Below are 16,745 nucleotides of genomic sequence, written 5' to 3'. Positions count from 1 at the left end.
AAATTAACTTGATTTTTTGTCATATCTTACATATTAGAGCTGTTGTAACAGATGATTTTATTTTTATTACAATTACTCAAAACTGTATCTAGAAATCCTAATCTTGATAATATTATAAATGCAAAAGTGTCTTTGTTTGTTTGTTTTGTTTTCATGCCAAAACTATTCTTTAGGGTCTCTAGGATGAATATAGGTCTATTCTTATTTCAAAAATCCCTCCTGGCTACGACCCACTGGTCTTTAAAGTACCAACAAAACCCCAACTTGGTGTGTAAAGTTGTGAAATATTAAGTAAAAGAGCATCTAATGTAATCAACAGTTTTGTGTAAACGTTGTTTATTATTTTCAATTTGTTTACATTTATAGTGAGTACAAATGTTTTTAATGCCATTTTAGATTTTAGCAACTAGGTAGGTACTAGTCTATCATAAAAAATGCCTCAAAACATAAGATTAGTCAGAATTTGACACTGAGGACTCCCTTTGAAGCAGTCAACAAGAACTATAGATGAAAGTTCGCTGGACTGTGGTTTTGAACTAATGTAACCAATTCCTCTAAATGTTGTAAACTATTAACAATATGTTTCAGTATATAAAGAAACAAACGCGTATTGTCATTGTTAATGTACTTTTAGTATTTTTATCAAATATTAAGTATGAAATCTAAAAGACAATGTTACTATCTAACAAAGTAAATTAGAATGGCCATAAATATAAACTTTTTGACTATTTTGTTGATGGTGGCAACAAGGCAAACTCAACATTGGCGTCGGAAATATAATTCACTTGAACCATTTGTTGTATGACCAGCTAGCAGTGGTCATACACATGCAACGCCTATTAAATTGCAGGCAAAGAAGTGGGTAACTGCTAGCTGTGTAGATATAAGAGACAATTTAGTGCAACCTTTACTTTACATTTAAATACTGTTGGCAAACCTAAATTAGTTGTTTTTTTCACATAAGTAGTGTTCTTAGAGTAGACTATGTATGTACGTACGTATATATATATATATATATATATATATATATATATATATATATATATATATTCTTATTCATCATAAAAGAGGCAAAATCAGCAATGGAACTAAATTACAAACTTCAAAGTAAAATGCTATGACCATAAATATACACTTTTAATTTATTTTCTTGGTTGTGGGAAGAAAGCAAACAACATTAGCTTTGGAAATATAATTCACTTAAACCAGAAGTGTTCATACATGTGCAAAACCTATTAAATTGTGTGCGAAGCCGCTGGTATCTGCTAGTATTTTATGTATTTATTAGGAAAATAGGTAAGATAGTACTCTTTCAAACCTTTTCACTGTTAGCGTATGTTCCAGCAATTTTATCATGGCCACGGTAACATTATAACCTCACAATAAACTATAAACAAATAAAAATCATAACACATATTTTGATCATATGTAATGAACTATAGATCTTTATTGGTAGAGTTTACTTCAGGATAACTTTCATAATTTTGATATTTGTTCAAATATTGGACTTTTTGTACTGAGTTGCATTGCATTTCAATATATATTACATGAATCTCTCTTATAATTTAAATAAATGTGTTGTTCTTTCAAATATAATTGTTCTCCCTTTTTTCTGAAACTCAATATTTGTATTTTTTCTTATATACTTTTATAACAGCCTGTTTCTAAGAGATATTCTGCAAAATTATATTTCATCCTGGTTGTGTTTGTAAACTCTTTTACTCCTTATATAGGAGGTTGTAAAGTTATGGTTGTGTCTCATTTTAAAAATATGGTTAGTATTTATCCAACCTTTTTTATAGTTTTTATTGTGAAATGTATACATTTTTTATATTTAAATGGTGAAGTACAAACAAGTTTGAGATTTTATTTTTGAATAAACCATTAAAATATTAAAAACTGGTTGTAACTTTAAAATGAGACATTTTCTTTAATTTTACGCCTAAACATAAGTAAGGGCTTAAAAGTTTTTGAAGTTCAATATCGTTGTTATGAGGCTAGAATCTAGATGGCTGCCAGTACAGCTGGCTCTGACAGAATTAAATATAAGTACTTGAGACTCTTTTAATATCCACATGTGCACAGACTCCAGGAAGTGTGTAGTATTGTATTTAACTAATTAAATGTTATTCACAGATTTTGCTATTTTTTAGCATTTACTAATTTTATTTTGCCTCTTGTTGACATTTTAGTGCAACATGACTTTTACAATAAATACTTTTTATTTTTTATATTGTTTTTAATTTGATATTACAGTATTTATTTTGATTAAAAATGAGTAACATTTATTATAATTAAGTAGTATAATCATTCAATTGTTCAAACGTGAATGTTTATTTTGTGCTGTGAATTCCAAAAATTTACATTAGAAATTTGTGGAATTATTACTAGTTGTATAAAATTGAAATTGTTTCAATTCCTCCAAGATTCTCCATCTTAAAATAAATTTAAAATAGTTCTTAGTCTTTTACAAGAATTAAATTAAGTGGTTATGTTTTCGTTCTGTTGAAACAAAGAAGCACCAAAATAACTATCCAAATGAAAATGCAAAACAATCAGACAAAAGCAATTATGTGAGTATCTTACATAAGAGAGATGGGTTAGGTTAGAACAATCACAAAACCCGGGCCAACGGAGGGTATTTAAGGCTTGACGCGGTGCCAGTAGTTCCGGAGAGTTGGTAGAACTGATGCCAGTCGGTCCGTGTCCAGTGTAGTGCTACGATGACCACCTCTGCTTCAGTGTCCGCCCCCGCAGTGCGCAAAACCAGTAATGCTTTGATCAGTTCCGATACAGTAACAGCTTGCTATTTCAGTTCCAACCGGGTTAAATTTAGTCTGTTTTGACTGTTCTTAATAGTACGTACACAGTTTGAGTCAATCAGTGCTTTTCAACTCTGTTTAAAGAAGTTTAAAATAATGACTGTTGTTTATATAATTAATGATATTTTAAAAGCCTATCAAGATCTTAATGTTAGTTTGAAAAAGTAACTAGATTCTTGAAGAACAAAAGTTTTTGTTAATAAAATATTAAAATTTGTAATTTGTATAAACGTTTTGCTTTACACTTTACAAGAAAAAACAAATATAATCCATTTTTTAAACATGAAAAAAATTATTCTTTAAAAAATTTCTGCTACAATATGTTTATTTTATTAGCAAAATAAGTATTATTAATAAATGTACATTATACAAATGTGAGAATTATAATCTATTGCTATAGTTCATTTTTTTTGTTATAATTTATAATATAAGATAGAAAACTTTCTCTCCCTTAATAAAATTCTTAATTAGTAAAAACATTTTATTTGTTTTGAAATCATGCATACTTACGCCAAATGATAAAATCCATTAACTTTATTTTAAAGCAAGGCAGGATACTGTACATCATATTTCGCATACGTATAAGCTTTGCTTATGCAACATTACATTACATTATATGTTAGTATGTAACGTGTAAACGTCAAACGATTGTACTCAGTTTGTTTACAAATTTATTTAATGTGATATTTTTTCGTTTCCTCCACATAGCCCAGGGTATAAATGTTCAGCCAAATACCATGGAGCAACATCATCAAATTTGATGTGTTTACATAGAAATGAAGCTCATGCAAAATTTTAAGTCTAAAATTTGATTTATTCTCGAGATATCGTATGGACGGGCAGACAGACAGAAATACAATTTCTCCAGTCCTTCGAGTGATAGGCTTCGCTAATGTTCTGCCAATAAAGAAAACACAACAGCATAGATATAATGAAAGCCTATAATCACGTACCATTACTACAATGAACTGTCCCAAAATACAAAATTCAGACATTCAGTTTCTCCAGTATGCTTGGTAATAAAATAAATTATATTCTTTACTTCAAAAGTTATACATTCTGACTTATTAATTGAGATTAAATGTTGGAATATTGTTCTTCTGCTTCCAAATTATGAACCCATGCACCCCAAGTCACAACTGAGCGATAAAAGGAAGCAATTTATCATTTGAAATTCTATTCAAGCTGTGCATTTATACAGAAAAGACTAAAATCTCCATGGTTTGGAATCCACGTGAAATGTAGATCTCTTTGTTGCCTTAAACTATTATCTTATCATGTTTCCAAAGATACAGTAAATCGTAACTGTTGTCAAAACTGCATTTCACTTTGCCGTTACTCATCACACTTCCTACACTAACAATTCATCTTGCATGATGTATTTGGTTTTTAAGTTGCAAATTTTTTTGTTATTATAATTACTACAAATGACCTCTAATGTCATTAACTTTGTAAGTAAACCCATATTTTATCAATGTTATTTTCAAAAACATTGAGCAGGAATGGACCAAAAATGTTTGATAGAATGGGAGAATGTTAAAGATCAGGACAAAATTTTGTGAATCAACATGCCATAAGATACTTATTGAAGTGTTTGTTTTTAAATTTATAAATAATTCCAATAAGAAAAGAGCTTCTAGAATGTATGCCATAAGAGTGTCTCTACTTATTAAAATGTTAAAATCATTATTTTTTTGTAATCTGAGGCTAAAACAAATAAATAAAGTAGCCTTTACCAAAACTTGTAGAGTATACCTCAATCACACTGGTCACAGTACTATGATTGTGTTCAGGGGCGTATATAACAGGGGTCCTCTACTCCCCCCCTCAAGATTTGGAAGACAATTGTTACAAATTGTACTCAGTAGTTTTTTTTTAGCTCAAACACATTTACAAGGCCTTAAAGCTTAGAGCCCTTGTTTATGAGGATATTTTATACCTCCTAAACCACCCTTAAAGCTTAGAGCCCTTGTTTTTGAGGATATTTTATACCTTCTAAACCACCCTTAAAGCTTAGAGCCCTTGTTTTTGAGGATATTTTATACCTTCTAAACCACCCTTAAAGCTTAGAGCCCTTGTTTTTGAGGATATTTTATACCTTCTAAACCACCCTTAAAGCTTAGAGCCCTTGTTTTTGAGGATATTTTATACCTTCTAAACCACCCTTAAAGCTTAGAGCCCTTGTTTTGGAGGATATTTTATACCTCCTAAACCACCCTTAAAGCTTAGAGCCCTTGTTTTGGAGGATATTTTATACCTCCTAAACCACCCTTAAAGCTTAGAGCCCTTGTTTTTGAGGATATTTTATACCTTCTAAACCACCCTTAAAGCTTAGAGCCCTTGTTTTGGAGGATATTTTATACCTTCTAAACCACCCTTAAAGCTTGGAGCCCTTGTTTTGGAAGATTTTTATAACTCCTAAAGCACCCAGTGTGTTAGCCTCTCCCAAATATTCTGTTTACATTTTAAATAATGAGGGCTTAATGAACCATACACAGACACATACTTACAACACAAGAAACAGAAATAACATTTTAATTGACTATTTTCAACTGAGTAAATCTTTGAATAGTAATTGGTTTAAAAGTGCATAATAAATTGAAACATCTGAATGAAAAATACTCTCTTAAAATATATAAAAATAAACTATTAATGATTGTTTCAAGATAAACTCATGATGTGATCAGTGTTATTCTAAACTGGACAATTAATGTTATATTATTATATACGTAATATTTTTGTATTATACTTATTCAATATTATTTAGAGACAATGGCTATTTAGTCTGTAGGTGAATTAGATTTTTTCAATGTATGTAACATATTTTACGATAAATAAACAAATTTATTATTATTATTACATACAAAATAATTGTGTATATACACGACTGCTGTGTTAGAAGCAAAAGAAAAAATAAAGTTTAATAATAATTAAACTTTAGTATTTCATACCACAAATACAGAAACATTGAAAATAGTAAATTAGATTAGATTAGATAATATTAATGAGGGAGTATAAAGGACTCTTAGTCTCCAACGCTAATTTTGCAACTCATAAAATGTACTCTGTTTTATTTATAAAACTTGAAACAGTATAAATGATCCTTTTTAGTGTCCAATTCAAATATAGAAGCCTCCAGTTTGAGACAGGAAGCTAAGTGAATTAACTGTGAAGAGATATTAGAGACATATCAATAATGGTTTTGGCACAAGTTTGCACTTGAATATCCAATGCAGATGTTGCACATTATAAAGGTTTACTAGGTAGGAACCCCTGTTTGGTTTATGGGCCCAACGATAGCTTTCTGTGCTTATTTGTTCCTCAAGAATCCGCTTTTCAGAAATGTTGACTTTTTCAAAATGTAATGTTTAACATGGAAGTAACCTTTATCTGCTATCATATATAATTATAGTGGAGCCGTCGCCACAAATTTTCATGTTTTTAGTTTTACATCTAATTATACAAGGGTGTAAATTGTCCTGATACGCCTGGATATATCCAAACAGGCTGCGATATTGATGTAAAAACCATACCTATTAAAATCTTGAAGGATAAAAATATTTCTCCCCATTTTTCAAAGGGGAGTAAATCGGGTGTAATTGAAATGTTCAAATTGCAACCCCTATCTTGCGAAATATCATTTGAAACGTAAATTCAAAAGAAACACAATGACATAAACAAATCATCTCTACGATGATCCTAGCAAAAGTTATGGGCAAACAACCTCATACATCTAAGGGTGTAAATTAAGTCTTGATACACCTGAATGTATACCAAACGGATTGAGATATCAATGAACAAACTTCACCAGACTTATTAAATTACTTTTTTGGATTTTTTTGAGGGCAACAAAAATGTCACCCCTCGCAACAATATAGCACATGTGTGATATGTTTTTGTAAGAGTTTGAGGGGCCCAGCTTATTTCTTTATGTACTATCTCACATTTCTGGTGTGCATAGTTTTGGTAAGAGGTGTCTTTTTTATAGATGGCATTACAATGTAAGGCTTAATTGGCCCATAACCTTTGAAAAAGGGGGAGAATATTTTTATCCCTTAAAAAGTTCATAAAAGTATTTTAATAGGTATGGTGAAGATTTTACATTGATATCGCAATCCCTTTGGAATATATCTAGGCGTATCAGGACTTAATTTACACTTTGCATTTCAAATTTAAATTAATAGTTTTGGTGGCATAGGAAGAGCGTAGGCTACCTTTATGACATTGGAAGGTATTCCTCTCTTTCTTGACATAGAGCAATTAACTGATCACAGGTACACAAATGGGATGTTTTGTGCCCACTGGGTACTTCATCAACCACAAAAAGAGATTTATGTTCCATTTTTCATTTCATCATTTTTATTTGCCACAAAAATGTACATCATTGACAAAGTCATAAATACAGCTCATTACTACTACAGCCACGTCAAAATCTTAAAAGTAACAATAATTAAGCTTATACAACACAACAGTGATTGTAACAGAATACAAACACATAATAATCATTAAAAATCCATATTTTTAATTCCGGAAAATTCATTTAAGCTATAAAATGGATTCTCTAACAGCCAAGAAAAGAAATTACTTTTAAGTCTGTCAAAGGGATATGAGCTAATTGGTCTTTCAACAAAATTATAAACCTTCAAAGATACCACAACATGGCTGTTAAGGGTTTTACTTAAACCAACATTGTCTAATTTCACCATTTTTTTTTTATTATGGATGTTATGGCTTTGAATTTCATGTGTAAATTTAAGTAAACTTGGATTTTTATGTATATAGATAACTAAAAAAAACTATAACAATTTATTATTATCAGACTGTCATTTTGTAGCAGTATTGTCATTAATATTTTGACAACTTGCTAAGTTTCAACATAACACCTGTAAAGCGCTGAGTAATATTTAGCCAATATCCATTGTAGACAAAAGTTTAGTGTCCATCTCGATTTATTGTCATAGAATTATAGATGTTTCATTTTAAAGATATGATTAATGCACATTAAAACTAGCTGAGACGAAGTTACCTAGCACAGTTAATTGTTTACTAGACTGTCGAGCATTTCAACACTTGGGATGAAATGACATCTTCTGTTGCAGAAAAGCCCAAGTTACCCCCTATCGAGGAGGACCGATGGTGTGAACTGCCTGATCTCGTGTTGGAGAACATCTTCTCGTACCTCAACGCCGAGCAGAAGTACTATGCTTCCCTGGTCTGCAGCGCCTGGTACCAGGGCTTCCACCTGCCCTACGCCTGGTCCACGTTTGTCTTCCAAGACACCACACTCACGCGGCGCAAGTTCAACTATTACAGTGGCTGGCAGGTAGTTGTCATTTCTTCATTTTTCTCCCGATTTAAAGTCGAATTTTATCAGGAGGGTTCTTTTCTGGCTGGTTTTACCTTCCAGTTGAACCTACACTGGGTACAACAAAAACCGATGTGTCACTTGAATCTAGATGGATGTGTAGGAGCAGCACATCACTAACCGCAAATGTGCAAAAAAATTCTGGGGTACAAGGGTAGATCGATAGGTCTAGTCTACTGTGGGAGATGACTGTTGGAGTTAATAGGGCTCCACAAAGTGTTAAGGGCTGTTGCTAGCCTAGACTTACGGGTACAAGGGTGTGCCACCCCCTGCTTACTTTGACTGGAGAGACTGCTTCAAAGCTGGCTTCCCCTTCTTCTGAGGAGACATGGCTGAGATTAATGCCCTAAATCCTTAAATAGATCTTGACAGGAGGTGACCCATACCCCAAATCTTACTTATACAGAATATCCTGACAATCCAGAAGCAGTGTAAGTCTTTTTAGGACTAAGTGCGATTTCTTAGCTTCTTGTTCTACGTAAAAAAGTCTTGAATTCACAGTGCCATTGGAAAAGCTGGTTCCTGAGAGTAAAAGTCCTCATGTTCTGACTGTTGTCCAGCCTTGCTCTGAGGAATTCTAGAAGTGTTCACCTCATAATGTACCACCTTGAGCCTTTAAAAATCAATTACGTTTTTTATCTCCATCAAATCCAAAAAGTAACTGGTGAGGTGCTTGTCATGTACATGTTTCAAAGACGATACTCCATCATCAGTCTAATGTGTAAAAATATATCTGCTGAATGGCTACAATCAAACAATGCAACACAAGACAGTTGCACAGTTCACAATGGCGCTTAAAAACTTTGTAGATCATTTACAATTTTTGGACAAATAATAATGTAAATGTAGGCTTTACAAGTTTTAATGTGTCTTTGTAACTGTTTAGCAGCACGTTTCACAATGTTAACTGCAACACCAAGCCAATTGGTTTATTTGTGTTTGTACTGTAACCTGATGATGGAGCGTCGCCTCTGAATCGTAAGACTCATATACACCATATTGTTTTTTGGATTTTACAAGATAAAAAATGAGCACATTTTAATTAATTTTAATTGCCCCTTAACACTGTGTGTGTGTGTGTGTGTGTGTGTGTGTGTGTGTGCGTGTGCACGCGCGCGTGTGTGTGTGTGTGTGCGCGCGCACGTGCTAATTGAACTGAACATTTTATATGCACATATTAAGTGTTTTTTATACCGTAAGTTTACAACGCATACAGTTTGAAACATTGTTTCAGTGCGACTGTAGCTTCTGTAGTGTATCCTATCAGTTTAAACTACTAGTGCATTTGGTGGATCCAAACTTCAGAATATAGAATGAGTTTATAATTCTGTTGATATTGGAAAACTACTCAGTCGAAGTGCCTTCAGGGAGCTCAACTTGCTAACTCTACCCAGCTTGTATATTTTAGAGACTTCATTTTACTGTCGATTTCAGTGTATATTGACGCAGGGCAGTGATATACACAAATACGAGACAAGAGCTCGGGGGCGCTTTCGAGCCCGACAGCATAGAACAGCAGCATTTGAACGCCTCCCTTCGCAAGCTGGGATCAAATTCATTAACAATCTCCCTGAAACACTAAATTTAGAAACAAATCCAAAAAAATTTAAAACCCAATTAAAACACTACCTGGTGTCTTGTGCTTTTTACTCAGTTGGCGAGTTTATGGAGCACACTTGGGATTGATATTCGCGGCAGTGTTGCAATCCTGGGGGGTTGATCCCACGAATTATGAATTTTTGTATGTGTATGAATGTGTGCCTGCGTGCAACTGTATGGAAAGTCGAGTGAATGGATTTAGTTTTTAAGATAAATACCGTAAAAAAATTGGTATTATTGACTATTGCAATACAATGTAATATATATTGTCAACGCAATAAAAATATATTCTATTCTATTCTATTCTACTTGAGGCTAATTGTTATTTTATTTTGCAAATGAAAATTCTTTTAAATTATGTAAACCTATAACTTAAAGTATGTTCTTCTTGGTAATATGTAATATTATGAGTGATAAGTAACCAATAAAAGAGTTGTAACTTAAAGCTAATAAACTTTGTAAAATGTTTGTAAAAAGGATTCTATTTAAATTCCTATCAGTTAAAGGGGTTTTGCCATTCAAGTATGAGTTGAAGTTACGTTCACAGGTACATGACCACAGAGTGGTAACGCCGAGCTCTGTCAGTATTTTTAAAGAATGACAGTTTGATTGATCACCTAAGGTATGTTTTAAGTTATCTAAAGCTCAGCTATTACATTTTCCAGTACATCCTGGACCACATCCGCACACAGCAATGCCTCAGCGCCATCGGAATGCACATCCGAGTCCTGATCTTCACTCCGATGACGAACTTCTACAATCTGTACGAGTTCATGAACATGGTCTCCTACTACGCGGAGCACCAGGGCCGTGACCACATGACGGTGAAGGGGGTGGGGTCACTGATACACACCCTCAAGTACACCTTCCCTTGCAACATGAGCGCAAGAGAGGAGCAGCGCAACCGTCGTCTCTACGGCACTGGAGGTAAACTGTCTTGCACATTATTTTGCAGCAAATCAAGTCTGGAAAGATAGTTTGGCTTTTTCTTTGGAAGTTTAGAGAGGGCTTCTTATCCCTAACTTTCACTTGATAAAGTAAGATATTCTTTACTTAACTTTTTTTATTCTTTTTGTCAATGTATAAAAAGAGTGTATAATTCTCTTCGTACATTTTATTAGAGGATTGTTTCTTGGTGTCTATATCAACATAGAACACAATATAATCAAGTAAAGAACTCATTTTTTACATATACCTGTCTGTAGGAAGAAATAAGGGATGACGAATTTCAAGAGACAATCAAATTGTTATAGAACCAATCCATTGTTATTAATAAACATTGAACAAAACAATTATTTAAGTTGGTATTTATGAAATTTACAGTAGTTTTCAAACAGCATTTTGATATTGTGGAAATATTTTTGAAACCTTTACCAAAGATTAGATTTTTTTAGCCAAATAATGGAACGAATTTGCAATATAACTTAACTACCATCTAAATTTTCCGGTTCAAACCCGTAAAAATATTGTTAACATAATTATACACTTGAAATACTTCGGCCTCATTGGAGGAGCCAAGTTCAGCCAACTGATGTTCAACCAAAATTGCAAATGATACAAATCCACTTATAAATTTGAGTTCAAGGGGGAGTTGTATTGTGATTGGTTGAAGCATAACCAACCAACCAACCAACCAGAGATCAGCTTAATATCAGACTGCCAGCTTTTTGATAATTCAATGTTATCTTCTTCATAGAAATTATTATTTTTTTATATCTAATGTTTCTCTTACTAGCCTGAAATAATAGTTTTGGAAATTTCGCAAGTACTTTTGTTTTTTCAAATTCTATTACACATTATATTGGTATTGACGTTTCAAGCATCTAACTTTTTCACTGACTCTGTAGATATTCCAACCTACCAACCTACACTTTCTGTTTCACCTTACCCTGCATGTATTTATTACATTGTCGTTAAATTTGATCTGTAATGCATTAAATAAAAACAACGTTCAACAGTCTTTGTGATGTGTTTAATAAAGTACAATATAAATGTGCAAAATATTAAACATTATATAGTCTAGCGCAAAGCTAACGATAAATCTAAGTATTTTTAGCATGATTAAATGCTTGTGCTCATACAATCCACTATGTAACAAAAACATTAAACATAGCTAGCTACAACAAATGATTCACAATTCCAACATCCTTTTTAAAAAAAAACAATGAACTCAGTCTTGTACAGTCAGTGACTGAAAAATTTATAAAGACTATTATACTTTTCTACAATTTGGTGATAAATCCTACATCGCATAAACGAATCAAATAATCAGTCTCACTTCTAACTTATACAACCAGGAAACACAAAGAGGCACATAAAACTCTAACTTACAATTCTCCTGTAACTCATAAATAATAGGCATATTTGAAAAATCAACCTATATAGAAGATGTACAAAATTAATAAAGTAGTGCTCAAATTTTTTATACTCTTAATTAGGAAAGGTAACATAAATTTCATATAACTAATTTACTACAAAAAGGCACACTTTTTAGAATGTATCACCTGATAATAAGAAACATATTTCTCTCATAAGTATTTATATTTACTGTTTCCAAGTATGTATGCAACTTAAGACACATTTTTTACAAACTTTAATTTTTAACTTAGGGGCTTTGGTTTATGATATTCGGGGCGTCAGTTTGAACAAGTAATTTTTTAAAGTCTTTGTTGTAAATTTACACAAAGATTTTAAATTTAGTCACAAACCGTTTTTAAAGACATTCTTCCACAGAATTTTCACAAAATATTGACTCGCAGGGAAGTTGTTGGAGGCACTGAAGAGGCTGATGGGTAATCTGGAGTCCCTGCGCCATCTGGAGTTGATAGACCTCATGTTGGACCATCGTGAGGCCTTGTCTCTGCTGGATCAGGTCTGTTACGATCACACGCTGACCTTGCGCAGACTCTCGCTGGTCAACTGCACCAAGATCACGTGTCCGTTGCTGCACGCAGGGGTGTTCCTCAACCTACAGGTCAGACCTGGAGATAGAGCCAGTACAAGATAAACATAGGAGTGTTCATTTCATATAGTTTGCATGTTGCCACTAATACAAATAATACCAGAAACATAATTTTTCAGTATTATATTTTTCCCAAGATGTTAACCCATTGCGGATCACTGATAAGCTCAGGTCACAAAAGCGGTCTGCTTTTAAGTTTCCCTCCAAATAGTTCTATTAATGTCTGATAGACACCCGATAGGGTGATCGTCTTCACTTGTCAACTAAGAGTGTTTAACAACGGTCTACGTTTAGAGTTTTCAAAAGTTTTATAAATATCCTACAGATCGCATTGTATGTTGAAGTTGAAAAAGCAATCATATGAGTTTACTCTCCGCTTTTTAGTGCTTCTGATTGGGTGTTTTCCTCAGTTGTTATTATAATACTTTGAGGTTAGTAACACAGAACTAAACGACGCAGACGTACATGTTGGCGGGTTTAGTCTAGACAATGGCCTGGATGTTGTAATCGCTTCGCCCGGGCCGCTTTATTTAGACTATGATTCAGACATCATCCCTGCCACCCCGGAACCTTCCTACATCACGGATACCCCAACAGGCCCATGTTCCATCTGAACTATTACCTTCACAGCTGAATTTTCTAGTATACAATAGCGAGCGATACGATGTGGCGCACCATTGCTGTTCGTGCGGTTGCTGACCGTAAATTAATTCGTGCCCGCTGGTGCCCATGCACCAAAACAATACGATCCGCAATGGGTTAATATTCAAAACCTAACTCAAAGAGAAGAAAGATTATAGTAGTAATTATATACAATATTCTGATAAACTTGGAAATTAATTGTTCAATTTGAATGGTCTTTAATTATAAGTAAATCAAGTCCATTTAAAAATAGCTTACAGATATTTAAAAATATTTTAAGTACAAAATTAAGTTTTTGCTATGTAATTTTAATAATATTTTCTAATTATTATTTTTTATAGTACATAATTTAATCCTAAACAATGAAGAAAGAACAATAAGAAAGAAAAAAAGGTGCAGCTCTAGTTCAAATACCTTTTCCAAGTTCCTGTAAAAACTCATTATTTAGTGTTTTGTGGTTTTGGAACTGACTGTTGAAAAACTATTTAATTTGTAGTAAAAAGTGTTAAAAATATGATGCATATTGGTAATTTACTATAGTGTAAATATCAGTTGCTTCTCACTGAGAGAATTGTTTGTACCTAATAATACGAAGCTTGCTTGGAAAGTAAGTACCATTTCATTCTACTGCCGCAATAACACTGCAATCGGTGTTCCGCGCATGCGCACTAGTCGTCCTTTTTCACTGGCTATCGACTCACGCCATTTTAGTTGTTCTATATTGTGTTTTCAGTTTTCTCTGAATGTTTAAGACAATTGATATTTATATTGATTGATGTTTAACATTATTGATTCCCCGATTGTGAGATTTGTTCTGTAATAAGATTTTTGAATGCAAGAAATGTGAAACTGGCTCAAATTTATCATCAATTTCGAGATGTTTATGGGGAAGACGCGATGAGTGAACGAATTGTGAGAAAGTGGATTAGAATGTTCAATGGCGGTCGAACAAATGTGCATGATGAGCATCAGAGCGGTCAGCCTTCTCTCGTCACCGATGATCTGGTTAGGGCAGTTGACAAAAATTCTAAGAGAACAGATATTTTACTATGACAACGCTTTCCAACAAATTTTACGTACTCTTTTGTACAAAATCGTTATGGACCGCTTAGTTTATCGCAACCCGATGGGTTCCAAAAATGCTTGAGCACAAAACCAAGAAACTCAGAAGTGTTTTGACTTTTCCCACACGGTACAGTGATGATGGTGAGGATTTTTTAAACAAAATTGTGACAGGTGGTGAAACTTGGGTCTGTCATGTCACACCGGAATACAAACAGCAGTCAATGGAGTGGTGACACACGCAATCCCTGAAGAAACAAAAATTCAAGACGACAATGTCTGCACAAAAAAATCATGTGCACTGTCTTTTGGAATCGGAAAGGTGTTTTGCTGATTAATTTTCTTCCAAGAGGTGAAACCATTAATGCAGCGAGGTATCGTGAAACCTTAAGAAAACTAAGGCGGGCAATTCAAAACAAACTGAGAGGAATGCTCAATAACGGAATTGTGTTGCTCCATGACAATGCTCGGCCTCATACCACTGGTACATTGGTTCGACAATTTCGTTGGGAGCAGTTCGATCACTTGCCCTACAGCCCGAACTTGGCACCATCTGAATACTACTTGTTCCTGCACATGAAGCGCGAGCTAAGCAGCCAAAAAACTGTTTTACTTGTTCTATTTTTTCTAAACAGTACTTACGCCTCATATATAAAAATTACCAAAAATAGGTAAAAATATTTGAAAAATGTATATATTCTTTGTTGAATTAAAAAAGCTTATGGTATACAAATCTCATTTTATTAACTTATACTTGTTTTAATTCAAAAGAAATAGTTGAAATGTAACATACAAATTAAAAATTAATTCAATTAATTAATTCAATGTCCAAAAAAGTGTCTGACAAATAAAAATCTTATTTGTACTTAAAAACTGTATGCATGTAGAATTGTTATGGTGCAGTTTACTTTTTATTTGAAGAAATATAATATACCAAAAAGGCTACTAGTGAATGACAAAATACTGTGGCCAGGTGTTGGAGATAAGCCCCCAAAACCTGGGAGAGGATGTGGTCTATCTGCTGGGAGAGATCAGGCTGCAACACCTCCACATCATACAGAACCGTTACACACCCTTGGATATCACAGCAGTCAGCAGCAAGAGCTGGAAGCAATGTGCCAAGAACAACCCTTCTCTCAAGGTACGTACTAAGTTGTAGAGCCAGAGAGAATAAGCTTCTCACTTAGTATCCAGACAAGATATGATACTAACATGTATAGCCAAAGAGAATACCCTTCCTACTTAATATCCTCTCAAAGTACGTACTGCCAGAGAGAATACCCTACTCACTTACTACCCTCTCAGGGTATATATTAATACATCAAGCCAGAGAGATTACCCTTCCCACTTAGTATCCTCTCAAGGTACAGACTAACACGTAGAGCTAAAGAGAATACCCTTCATACAGTATCTTCTCAAGGTATGTACTAACACAAAGAGCCAGATAGAGAGATTACCTTCCCACTTAAGATCCTCTCAACACGTAGAGCCAGAGAGATTACCTTCCCACTTAGTATCCTCTCAACACGTAGAACCAGAGAGATTACCTTCCCACTTAGTATCCTCTCAACACGTAGAACCAGAGAGATTACCTTCCCACTTAAGATCCTCTCAACACGTAGAACCAGAGAGATTACCTTCCCACTTAAGATCCTCTCAACACGTAGATCAGAGAGATTACCTTCCCACTTAGTATCTTCTCAACACGTAGAATCAGAGAGATTACCTTCCCACTTAAGATCTTCTCAACACATAGAGCCAGAGAGATTACCTTCCCACTTAAGATCTTCTCAACACGTAGAGCCAGAGAAATTACCTTTCCACTTAGTATCCTCTCAACACATAGAACCAGAGAGATTACCTTCCCACTTAAGATCTAACACGTTCCCACTCAAGTAGATCCAGTAGAGCATAGAATTACCTCCACAGTAGTTCAACACGTAGTAGATTAGAGAGATTACCTTCCCACTTAAGATCTTCTCAACACGTAGAGCCAGAGAATTTACCTTTCCACTTAGTATCCTCTCAACACGTAGAACCAGAGAGATTACCTTCCCACTTAAGATCTTCTCAAACACGTAGAGCCAGAGAGATTACCTTTCCACATAGTATCCTCTCAACACGTAGAACCAGAGAGATTACCTTCCCACTTAAGATCTTCTCAACACGTTAGAGCCAGAGAGATTACCTTTCCACATAGTATCTCAACACGTAGAACCAGAGAGATTACCTTCCCACTTAAGATCTTCTCAACACGTAGAGCCAGAGAGATTACCTTTCCACTTAGTATCTC

The 16,745-nt window shown here is 34.0% G+C and overlaps 2 protein-coding genes across 2 annotated transcripts in view; one reads left to right on the top strand and one right to left on the bottom strand.

The window, feature by feature from the left end:
* The first annotated feature begins 2,679 nt into the window (after nt 1–2,679).
* LOC124367212 (F-box/LRR-repeat protein 21-like) overlaps nt 2,680–16,745 on the top strand; it is a 32,305-nt gene continuing 18,239 nt past the window's right edge. The window contains exons 1-5 of the mRNA XM_046823865.1: nt 2,680–2,769; nt 7,922–8,145; nt 10,452–10,713; nt 12,546–12,760; nt 15,426–15,593. Coding sequence (XP_046679821.1) covers nt 2,724–2,769; nt 7,922–8,145; nt 10,452–10,713; nt 12,546–12,760; nt 15,426–15,593 — 915 coding nt within the window. The 5' untranslated portion in view covers nt 2,680–2,723. The remainder of the gene's footprint in view (nt 2,770–7,921; nt 8,146–10,451; nt 10,714–12,545; nt 12,761–15,425; nt 15,594–16,745) is intronic.
* Nucleotides 11,740–16,745, bottom strand: part of LOC124367182 (tetratricopeptide repeat protein 21B-like) — an 84,268-nt gene continuing 79,262 nt past the window's right edge. Inside the window, 1 exon segment of the mRNA XM_046823832.1 lies at nt 11,740–12,754. The gene's annotated coding sequence lies outside the window, so the exon portion shown is untranslated.

Source organism: Homalodisca vitripennis, chromosome 8 (genome assembly GCF_021130785.1).
Source record: "Homalodisca vitripennis isolate AUS2020 chromosome 8, UT_GWSS_2.1, whole genome shotgun sequence".
Classification (NCBI taxonomy): domain Eukaryota; kingdom Metazoa; phylum Arthropoda; class Insecta; order Hemiptera; family Cicadellidae; genus Homalodisca; species Homalodisca vitripennis.
The sequence above is the reverse complement of the archived record's forward strand: the minus strand, read 5'-3'. Positions and strand labels throughout refer to the sequence as shown.